The following is a 12,116-nucleotide window of genomic DNA, read 5'->3' as shown; positions in this document are numbered from 1 at the left end:
CTGCCAGTTAATGTCTAGACACACCAGAACCACAATGCCACTCAGTAACAATCAGTAAGAATTTGTTGGTTTCAAGTGTTAACAACAAAGCAGTACAAGCTCAACTCCTAAAGAAGTGTTTGTCCCAAAAGTCCTACTATGACAAAACCAGTAAACCTCTGAATCCATTAAAAGGAGGAGAAATAGTGAGGATGCAGAAAGCAAAAGGATGTGACTGGATAGGACTTGTGAAACATTTGTGTGATGAACAAAGATTGTACATCAGTGAGTCACAAGGCATGGAATTCAGCCAGAATCAGAAAGTCTGAGCCAGTGTTGCAACATCTTGCTTGGAACAAAGACTCTTTCAGAGTGATCTGTCTAATGTTCCTGTTCCAGAGAATATTTCATTGTCTTTTCCTGTTCCTGAAACTATCCCTGAAAGTCTTCAAGAAGAACATTCCCCAGTGACTGTCCCTGTTGCTAAGCCCAGTTCTAGTTATTACATTACAAGGTCAGGTTGTATCTCAAAACCTACTCTCAGATACACAGCAAACTGGACAGGATTGTTATTTGTATATATTTGTATAATTTGCATGCTCATATGACTGACTAGTTGGTCATGCAAATAAACAATGAACGTAATAAAAGTGGTGTATGGCAACCCGAACCAAATAAAAAAAATCAAAATACCACAACTTGGCAAAAAACGGAGTCCAACGGCAATTTTAATTGTAAAAAACAAAATCATAAGCGCTTTCATCCCACTTACAGAGACTTCATCAGATAAAATCAATTACTCACAAGACATCTTTATATACCCTTCCCATAAACTGCTCAATTAGCACAATAATTGCAACATTCAATCTTAAAATGACAGTGCCCTACAATATTAAACTAAAGTTTTGTTGTTCATTAGAAACATAACATATTATTCAAATAAACCACCCAAGACAACCTTAAAAACTTTTTATAAATAAACCCATCCTGAATGCAAGTTTTAAGAAAACATTTTTTGTCACCTCTTCAAAACGGAAGCTGCCCTCTCATTTTACTCAGGTTTGAGGGAAACTTGATCATTCAACCCTGGAAAAAAACAAGCATACAACCTAAACTGCCACATTAACTCACACTTCAATAAATACCTCTTCCAGTCACCACCTCTAAGGTTGACTTTTATATTCTCTATAATGCCAAATAAAAAGCGAGTAAAATTCGCACATACATTGGAAATTGTGAATGTTTATGAAGGGCACTGGACTCTTTTTTACAGCTTTTTTTTTTTTTTTTTTTAGATTGAATGTTACAATTGAGGTGCTAATTGAACAAGTTATGGGAAGGGTATATAAAGATGTCTTTCTTGTGGGTAATGTATTTTATCTGATGAAGTCTCTGTAAATGGGACGAAAGCGATTATGATTTTGTTTTTTACAATTAAAATTGCCATTGGACTCCATTTTTTGCCAAGTTGTTGTATTTTGTTTTTTTGATTTGATGCAAATAAACAATGACAAAGAGGGAGGATGTAGATCAGAGTGTGTATGTTCCTTTAAAAGCTATTCCAGTCACTGAGCACGTGCATATAAGTACTGAGCATGTGCAAGCAAGAGTGCCATTTTGTGATGAGCAGCCAAGGTGTAAGCATGTATGTGTGTAGTAGTCACTCATTTAATTTGTTAAGTTTGTTACCACTCTCCATCCTGATATGTTTGTGTGTGTAATAAACTGCTTAAATGGACACCCATCCTCATCGTCTTAATGTATATACACAAGATGAGCGACACTGGCCTCCTGCAGGACTATAAGCATGTCCTCAGAGAATGTGTCTGAAAGGAATTGGTACCCTATCACCCACAGGGTCAACAGAGAGTCGCCAAGTGAGGATGGATGAGGGTCCCTTTGTCTTTTGTGACTAGGTCCACTCTGCAAGGTAACTTGCAGTGATTGCCCTTGGCTAAATGCAAGAGGAGAGGGAACCAGTGTTGTCTTGGCCAGAATGGAGTCACCAGCAATATTTTTGGTTTGCCCTACTGACTTTTGGACAGGACCTTTGGGATGAGGGAAAGGGGACGGAATGCATAAAGAAACATTCGCGTCCAAGAGAAAGAAAGAGCATCCACTTTCCAGACCACAGGATGGGGTTCTCTAGCACAAAACTGTGGAAGTTGTCTGTTCATAGGGGAGGCAAAAAAGGTCTGCTTGAGGATTACCCCATTTGTGGACAATGTCTAGAAACACATTCCTTTGAAGCGTCCATTTGTGGGATGGTGTTTGGGACCTGCAAAGGTAATCTGCCATAAAATTTTGACAGGATGGGATGTCCACTGCCCTAAGGGTTACCAGGTATTTTACTGCCAGCTGCAAAGCCTGAAGAGCCAGCCTGCACAATATATAGAATTTGGTCCCATCCTGTTTGTTCACATACCAGAGGACTGTCATTGTCTGTGAACAGCTTTAGACGTCCTGGTTGGAATAAGGGGTGGAAAAATCTGTATGGCCAACAGCAGCACCCTCATCTCCCTTACATTGATGTGTTCCTTCAATTGAGAGGGAAACCAGATGCCTTGTACTTTCAGGTGGTCAAAGGTTGCTCTCCAACCTATGTCTGAAATGTCTGTGCAAATCTCTTGATGAGGAGCAGAAGGGTGTAAGAGTAGTCCTGAGTTGAGTGACACGATGTATTCACCACTGAAGACAGAGGATGAGGGGGATGGAGAATTCTAAGGGGTGCTGCTGTTGCATCCAGTCTGATTTTAGAAACCATTGCCATTTTCTCATGTGGAGTTTGGTTAAGGGGAGCATGGAAATGGTGAATGCCATGTTCTGGCTGTAATGTGGTAAACCAGTAGAATGTTTTGGAAGTAAGAGATAAAAGCCCTGTAACTTCTGTGGGGGAAGAGAGACCCTCATAAAACCTGTTTGTATCCTGCACCCCAGGAAAATTTGATTCAGTGAAGGGGTAAGAACTGATTTTTTTAAGTTTATGGTGAACTCTAGATTTTGTAGAAGATTAATGGTAAAGGCAATATTTAATTCTAGCTCCTCTGTAGAGGTAACTAAAAGGAAAAAGTCGTCCAGATGCCGAAAGACGTGCATTTCCTGGAGTCTGCAGTGGGCAATCATGGCAACAAGGCATTTGGTGAAGATCCCTTGGTGTAGCAGAAAGCCCAAAGGGCAAGGCACAGAATTTAAAACGTCATGACGATACAGAGAAGCATAAAAACTTCCTGTAGTTGGGATGGATGGGAATTTGCAGGTATGCATCTTTGATATCCACGGCAATCATGACGTTGTGAGGCAGAATGAGTGAAAACAGTCTGGAGGGTCAGTATGCAGAAAGTGGGTACACTTAGGAAGACATTGAGAGGGGACAGGTTAAGGATGCGTCTCCAGGTACCTTCCTTCCTGGGCACCAGGAATAATCTGAAATAAACTCCTTTGCCTATTTGGTTATTGGGGACACACTGGATAGTCCATTGGTTCAATAACTCTAACAACCTCTGGGAAAAAGGCAAGTTGTTCCCTGGGAGGTTGAAGGATGCTCCTGAAGAAGGGTAGTTGATCCCATACCATACAGTACCTTTTTTGAACAATTCAGAGGACCCAGGCATCTTGGTTTATACTTTCCCAGGCTGGTAGGGATAGGAGAAGGTGCTAGGAAAGTGGGATGTGGGTGGGAGGGGGAAAGCAGTCAGAGAGAAGACAGCTTTGTCTGGAAAGGGTCGCTTAAGTGGTGGAGTTGCTGGTGGGGCCCTAAGCTGTTGTGGTCTCCTGTCACTCTTTTGTTCTGGGTTGTGAGTGATGTGAATGTCTACACACAAACACATGCTTTGCAGGGCAATTTCCTTGTAACTTCGGTACTGGGGAAACAAAAATATGTTTCAGTTTTCCTGCAGTTCCTTACCCTTTTCCTGCAATGATCTGAAGAAGTTATCAGCCACAGGTCCAAACAAGGAAGAACTGTCCAGAGGAGCATACACAAGTTTGGCTTTTACATCCTCAGTGAAAGGCTGAAGTCTTAGCCAAGAAAATCATATCACTGATCCAGAGGCAGCTGCTCTGGTGGAAGCCTCTGCAGCATCACAGCTGCATTTTATGGAGTGGCGTGCTACTTGAGAAGAAGCACCAAGCAAAGAAGTAGCCAAGGTTTTAATTTTTTGAGTCAAGTAAGTCTGCAATTATCTGTGAAAGTTGGGACACAAGTTTTAAAGCAAATTTGGTCATATGTGTTTGATAATTTATGGCCCTGGATGCTAGAGTGGCAGAAGTGTAAACTTTTTTGCCTAATCTATCCAGGATCAAATTTTGATGGTTTGCCAGAAGCCAAAGAAATTATAGAAGGGTCTGCAGAAGGACATCTGAAGAGAAACCTGCAGTCCTCTGAGACCTTGTAGAAGCAGTCTGGCTTTTTGAGGCAGGTGGCTGGGAATCTGGTGCCTGTGAAGTACAGGCAAAAGCATCGAGAAAGGCAGACAAGACAGAAGGGATAGCTAATGGGCTAGATGATTCCACCTGTAATAGCTCATGGTATCTTTGGTGCTATCCCATTTAAAATGGTCTCTCATCGTGGCTAATGTCTCTCCAAAGGGCAGGTCTCCATTGGTGAGTCTGTACCATTTGATTCCTCTTCTGGGGAGGGATAATGCAGGGGGGAAAGGGATGTGGAAGAGTAAGCCAGTGATTCATCCCCTGAAGGTGCCTTTCTCAGATGTATCCTCTGCCCTACTACTTTTAAGTGGAGAGACAGTACTGGGTGGGGTCTGTAAAAACCGGAAGGAGGCCTAAGTGACGTAAGTGCATTGAAAAGGCCCTGAGTGAGTTGCTGCCAATTGCTAGCAGGTTCTTTTTGTGGAGACAAATGTTTTTTTTTTCTTTTTTTTATTTTTGCCATGCAGGTCTGCTTTCTGTAGGGTAGTAGAGTCCAACGTGGACCATGTCGGAATCTACCTCTTCCCTAACAAAGATCTGTGGAATCTCCTTAGGGCCTTCCATAATCACAAGCTGTGGTTCCCCTCGGACATCTGAAACGGATGCCTGCTCAGCCTCTGCAGATGTACTAATGCTCAGATCCAAGGTGGCCTGAACGTCAGGCTCGGCCTGCAGATCTGAGCTGTGAACCGAGCATGTCTCTGGGCTGTCCTCCACCTCAAGAGAGACATTGGTATCCAGCCACGCAGTAGAAGGTTCATACCTTTGTTTTTTGGCCTTCCGCTTCAAAATCAACTCTGTGTCGGGCCTCGAGGTTCCCTCCACAGCACATTTTGCTAGCAGCTTGTAGCCATCTACCCTGAGAATCAGCACTTAAGAAGATAATCTACTTAAAGTTTTTGAAGCAAACACTTGACAAATAGAGCAGTTTTTATGGTTGTGGTTTGGGCCTAGGCATAACAGGCACTGGAGGTGGCTATCCTTGTGTGGAATCTATCGTCCACATTGGCACTTGCCCCTCTTGGATGGCATGAACCCTAACCAAAGACGGTAGCAAAAGTAAAAAAGAATTCCCCAACAGGGCACTTATCTGAAATATGAAGATTTGCAAACCAGAGTCAGACGGTATATTAGAATCTGGTGTCCGGAGCTGGCAGCAGAGAAGTTCTGAGGATGGTGCGCACGTATGTCACTTTTATGACCAACATCCAATCGCAGCCCACGTGTGACATACCATGCACCCTACAGTAGTGAAGTCATTTGTATACTGGTCAACGTCGGGTTGCCTACATCAGGGAACACCCTCATGTTATGAATACTGCAACAGATGAATAAAAGGACATCAGGATCCCCCCATTTGTTGATGTACCATATCACTGTCAAGTTGTCCTATTGTACAGAAATCACAACCTTAGGAAAGAGATCCTGGAATGCCTGCAATAATAGGAGGACTGCCCTGAGCTCCAAGACACCATTGTGAAGACTGGTCTCTAGGGATAACCATGCACCTCGGGACGTATTCCCTTTGAAGTGCCCACACAGACACACACACACACACACACACACACACACACACACACACACACACAAAAAGGAAGGAGTCTGTGATTATTACCGCTACTGGTAAATCTATGTGGAAAAGATACCACCCCTCAGTTACTGTCGAAAACATTGCCCACCTAGCAATGTGTCGTCTGCAAACGATAATTCAAATCTTTACATGCTATGACTGAATGGACTCAGACCACCATACTGTTAAAATCTATTGCAGCTCTCTCATATAGTATATGGCTAAAGAAACCATCAGAATTGTGGACACCATTTGCCATAAAAAGCGCAGCACTAACCTTATTGGTGGTGATGGATGATTTAGTACATGCATGGCTGTGAGACAAATTAATAAAACTTTGGACTGGGGTAGGCCAATTATCTGAAGGGTGGTATATAGGTGACATCCTATAAATTCTATTTGCTGAGTTGGAGTCATGTGACACTTTGGTAACTTCACGGTTATCCCTAAGTCAAGTAAAAATTGTTGCACCTGTTCCAGATAGTACAGCAGTAGATGCTTGGAGGTAGTAGTTAGGAGCCAATCACTGAGGTATGGGAAAACTTGAATCCTCAGCAGAAGCAGGTGCGCTGCCACCACTGCCATGAACACCATAGGGGCTGTGGTAAGACCAAAAGGCAGGGCTCTGAACTGATAGTGATTAGTTCTCAGCCAGAAGAGGAGAAATCTTCTGGAGTGCTTTACTATGACAGTAAGTATCTATGGTGCACATCCAATCATCCTTCCTTAGTAGAGATAAAGTTGTCTGAATTGCAACCATCCAGAATTATTTTGATAATTGCACAAATTGGTTTAGGTGACTGATATCCAAAATGGGTCTGAGACGCCCCCCCATCTTATCTTCTTTGGTACTAAAATGAACCTGGCATACACTCCAGGATTCTAACTGGTCTTGGAGGACTGGTTGGATGACTATTTTTAGCAGCTTTGAAATTTCCAAAAATGCTGAGTTCCACTGACTGGGTAGAACATCAGGGACTTGCGCCTGGGAAGTCATGGTAAGAACTCGGATTTACGGAACGACATCTTCCTCCCTGATCTTGGATTTCTAGAGAAAGATCTTTGTGGGCTTGAGAAGTGGACTCCCACTGCAGAGAGAGAGCCTTACCATCCTGTTGACTCCTGGTGATTGTCTCTTTAACCTTATGTCCAAAAAGAATTAAGCCATCACAGGGAGCATTTACAAAGGATGACTTAAAGCCTTCTGCAAAGTCACTAAGATGTACCCAGATGTGGCAACGCGTGGTAATGCTGGTGCCTGCCACTCTGGCATGTCATCAACTGTGTTGGAGCACAAGTGCATGGCCATATTCGAGGTGGATTGTAGGGTAGACAGCTGGGAGTCCTCAATTTTCTGAACATCTGCAAGCAATACCCTGGAGAGGTTCTTTTCTGATCTCTTTGGTCATCTCTTTCTGATTAGGTGAGCCAAACAATTCAGTGATCCAAGAGTGAAAGTCAGTTATGTGTAAACCCGTTTCCCAAACCTGTCCATCTCACTCGACTCTCTGTTGGGGGAAGAACAGATGAACTCTCTTCAGACAGTTCTTTTCTTGTGGCTGTTGCTACCACCACAGCATCTACTGCTGGACCCTTGTCAAAGTGCTTCTTGTCCTTAGGAGCAGCTTAAATGCGATCCACTTTCTTGAAGATGTGTTCCATCACATCAAGGTCCTTCCAAACCCACTGAGCCATAAGATCAATAAGAGCATAAAGAGGTGGTACAACCCAGAACCAAAAGCTTCCAAGAACACAGACTTATCAGTGACATCTTCAGAGTGGGAGTGAAGAGAATCCTCTCCTTCCTCTAATTCACTGTCTTCTGTGAAAAACTTGGGAGAAGAGTCTATGTACTTCTATTTACACACCCATTTCCTGCGAGTTCCTTCTGGGGAGAATATCAGAAGGCTCTAAATCAGACTGGGAACTGACAAAGCAGACTTCCTCTGAAGACTCTGAAATGGACTGTCCCTGTTCAGCAAGATGATGAGGAGAGGAAGCAGATCCCTGCAGGGGTATGGATGAAGATGAACTGGCTGGAGACACCTTAGCCTTGGAACACGCAAAAACCCTTTTGAAGACTGAAGTATGATGCTGACAGAGAGGGATTCCTGTGTATGAGAAACAGTTGTAACCAAAGTACAGGGTAGATATTACTAGGTAAAAAAGATCCATTCTGATCTAAAGATGAAAAGCAACCCTCAGCACAGATGGCTCCCGACCTCAAAGTCAATTTCAGATACAAGCCATCTAGGGCCAAAGTGCCAAGAGGGAGAAACAGCTCAGAGAACCTGGTGTGGACTCAACCTCTCAGAAATCGGTACAGATACTTTCTCCTCTCCATCTGATGACATCAGTGTGAAAACAGACAGGGAAGAGGTCAACAAAGTGGTTAACAACTTCAGTGTCAATAAAGGTACTCCAGTGCCAGTCAGATCCAATAAAACCAGACCCAAAAAGCGGAACAGTACAGGATTCATGAGTGGAGGGGTACAATGGCCAGTACTTGGTACCTTCCCAGGGGATGGTACAGGGATAACCCCAAACTGGATTTGCTTCCTCAAACACTTCATCATTTTAGCAACAATTTGCCCAGTCAGACTTCGATGACAAAGTTAATGAAGTCAATGATGGTGGTCTGGAGTACCTTCTCTCTTGAAGAATAGGGACGTTCAGTCTGGGAATCATTGGTTCTGGAGGGTAACTAGGTCTTGGAAATGGAGATCAGAGCCGAGGAGCTGTCAGTTCCAATATGCATGAATATTTCGGGTCAGGCCAGAGTGAAAATGTCATGAAGAGCATTTTTTTAGCCATTTTTGATGGGGATTTTCTGGTTTTCCCATTTTAATCTTTTTTTTTTTTCTCTTTCTTCATGTCTCGGTCCTTTTCTTTCTCTTGATACTGTTCTTTAATTTTAGTTTTGCCTTCCTTCTTTGAAGGGAGGAAGTTGAAGGTGTCACCCTCGTCTGTCTGGGAAGGAGCCCCTTCAGCACTAATTTGTCTCTTCTAGTCTCTACAGCCCTTGCACTGAAGGTAGCACAAGACTGATAGTCTACATCTAAATGGGATGCGCTCAAGCAATAAACACATTTAGAGTACGGATCCTGGGGTGGAAGCTTACATCCACACTCCAAATATTTCTTAAATCCAGAAGATTCAGACATCTTACTGTCCATGAAAAAGCAAACTGGTAGAATCTTAAAAAAAGAATAACCAGTTACTCATGCACGCGCACACACCTGTATATATTATATATTACACACACATACATATATACATATATATATATATATATATATATATATATATATATATATATATATACACACACACACACACACACACATATATATATATATATATATATATATATATATATATATATATTTTTTTTTTTTTTCTTTTACTTTACCTTAGCTAAAAGGGAAAAACTAAGCTAATACAACAGTTAACGAAATACCAAACACCTAACTGGAAGGTTGCTATAACCTAAATATAACTTGAAAGCTAACACTATAAGAGAGAGGCACACAAACTCACTCGGTAGGAGGAGGAGGAGGAGGAGGAAGTTAGCTGGAAATCCAAAAAGGGTACAATACGGCTTTTGAGGAGAGCTTTTTCACAGATCCAGTAACTTCAAGCGACAAAAGAGATCTGAGCAGCTAAGGTGCAGTCCAGGGAAGTATGGGTAGGGAAACAGAGCTCTGGATCTGAGAAAGCTTCAGAGTCTGTGCTGAGGTCTGATCCGGTCGAACCAGACAACCCATATGTTTGAAATTGATAAAGACAGACAACTTTGGATCAACTGATAAGCATCCCCTACGCAATGATAATGTTGGTTCTGCACTAAAAGCATACCGGACTGACCAGAAAACAGCAGCAGCAAGATATATAATAGCTTCTGTTTCAGCTTGCTGTCTGTAATGTCCACCCTGTACTTTGGTTGCAACTGTTTCTCTTGCACAGGGAAAACATAAGACATCTACCACTTCACCACTGCTTTTTAAGGCCAACAGAACACTTCGCCTTTTCTTCTTTTTTGTTAATAATATCTTTTATCACTAGTTAATAGTACATGTAAAAGATAAATCTCCATGCACTACAAATAATTATGATAGGATCTCCGATCATAACTACATACAGTGTTCTCAACATGGATAAGAAAGATTCACTTCTCAAGCAAATTTTTTGGCATTCATATCTCAAACACATTGTATGATGGTTATGATCAGTGGCCTGATCACACATATATATTTTGTAACAAAGTCATAACTAAAAATGGACCCTTGGGTCTAGACCACATAAGTAAAAAAACAAAACGTGTAAGATTGAAAATGATGCCTCAATTGAGTAATATTGCTCAACAAAACCTGTCACTGCCACATGTCACTTTTCCTTCAAAAATTCCTTGCAACGGTCTCCAAAATCAAGTTGGACCGCTCTGAAAGAACTAACAAAACACTTCTTATATTCAGCTGCCACACTAAAGAGGTAGACAAAATAATTATTTTCTGCTAGTTACATACATGTCACCTATGGTACCTAATCTAATGTAATTTCGCTAAGAAACCTGTTAGAGCAAGATGTTTTTTTCTTGGGAATGGAGGTGTGGACAGGAAAAAAGTTTTCAAATGCTTAAGAAGTTATTAATGGATGCTCTAAAGTAAATAAGCTAGTTTTAGTGCAAGTAGAGGTCAGCCAGAAAGGTACAAGAGTTGTGCCTGTACAAGAGAATAGTCAAGTTGTATATAGGTCAAGAGTGCTTACAGAGGCACAAAAAGATAAGCTTTCAGTCTGAATTTCTAAGCAGACTGAAATCACAATTCAAGGAGGTTAAAAGCACACAACCCGTGTCCATATAATTTACCACCAACTAAACACTGCAGTGTGTGTCTGCTGTGTGCTACAGCACAGCTTACAGACCATTCTTACAAAGGTCCATCAGAGTGCCCAAGAGTTGCATCACATTATGTAACTTTCATTACGTATTTACGAAAACAAGAGGAGCAAGCAAGACTCCACTGAAAAATGTTAGTACTTGCACTGATATTTTGTGTTTCAGCAATTTCAACTATTACTGAAGGGACACTGTAATTACAATAAGTAAATTAAGTAAATTATAGATTGACAAAATAATTAAGATTCCCTCGTATCCGGCCTCTCTTTAACCAGCCTCCTCTAACTGACCATCAAATTTCTGCCATAGTCCTAGTAAAAGGCAACAGAGAAGAACAACACTTTTGCATCCTCTGGGCTAAATAATGACATAAATTTGAGTTTTAGACTTCATATTTTATTTATTTTATTTTATTTTACATTTTTATTTTACATTTGTTGACCGGGCTAGTCCAACTGGATATATGTCCGTTTTCAGTAGAGGCCCGGGGAGAAAAGCTCCATCAGTTGTACACTTTTACAAAAAGGCATAAATGGTTACATAAGAAAGATAGGAAATAAAAACAATAATATAATCAGATAAAAAAATACATTGGCATAAAAGTTCACATGACAACATAGCAGGTTAACCAGATAATATAAAAAATAAAGTTTTTTTTTTTTTTTTTTTTTTTTTTTTAACAAGGGTAATGGAAGAGAGAAGAGTTGGCCTGTACAAGAGAATAGTCAAGTTGTACAAGAGAATAGGTCAAGAGTGCTTACAGAGGCACAAAAAGATAAGCTTTCAGTCTGAATTTCTAAGCAGACTGAAATCACAATTCAAGGAGGTTAAAAGCACACAACCCGTGTCCATATAATTTATAAGTCTTGCTTGCTCCTCTTGTTTTCGAGAAGAGTTGGCATTCATTAGAAAATGCATACTAATACAAATCCTGTTATTCTAATTGATTTTTAACCTATAAATATTATTTTGTATGCTTTTTCTGACTAACCGACCATTAGTTCATCCAGCCTAAATTCCGGTCCCAGCGAGACTGGATAAGAGGGAGTCTACTGTATACAGAAAAATACTTACTGTGTGAGGTCTTGGCCACATTCTGCACACATGCCTTTCATGACGACTGGATGGCAACATCCCTGAAGCCTGACAAAAACTCCACTGTAACGTTGAAGGAAGAAAAAAAAAAGGGTCAGTCGTGGCTTACTTCTTAAATGAGCAAATATCCTTATACCTTCACTTCAT

At 41.3% G+C, this 12,116-nt stretch overlaps 1 protein-coding gene across 3 annotated transcripts in view; it reads right to left on the bottom strand.

Moving 5' to 3' along the window:
- CTDP1 (CTD phosphatase subunit 1) overlaps positions 1-12,116 on the bottom strand; it is a 2,700,378-nt gene that overhangs the window by 2,257,620 nt on the left and 430,642 nt on the right. For 2 of the 3 annotated variants that reach the window (XM_044066995.1, XM_044066997.1), the window contains exon 2: positions 11,949-12,032. The exons of the other annotated variant lie outside the window; for it this stretch is intronic. In XM_044066995.1, the coding sequence (XP_043922930.1) occupies positions 11,949-12,032 (84 nt within the window). The remainder of the gene's footprint in view (positions 1-11,948; positions 12,033-12,116) is intronic. 3 annotated transcript variants of the gene reach the window in all.

Source organism: Protopterus annectens, chromosome 3.part1 (genome assembly GCF_019279795.1).
Source record: "Protopterus annectens isolate FY-2018-M chromosome 3.part1, PAN1.0, whole genome shotgun sequence".
Lineage (NCBI taxonomy): Eukaryota > Metazoa > Chordata > Ceratodontiformes > Protopteridae > Protopterus > Protopterus annectens.
Note: the sequence above shows the minus strand (reverse complement) of the source record. Positions and strands in the feature narration are given on the sequence as shown.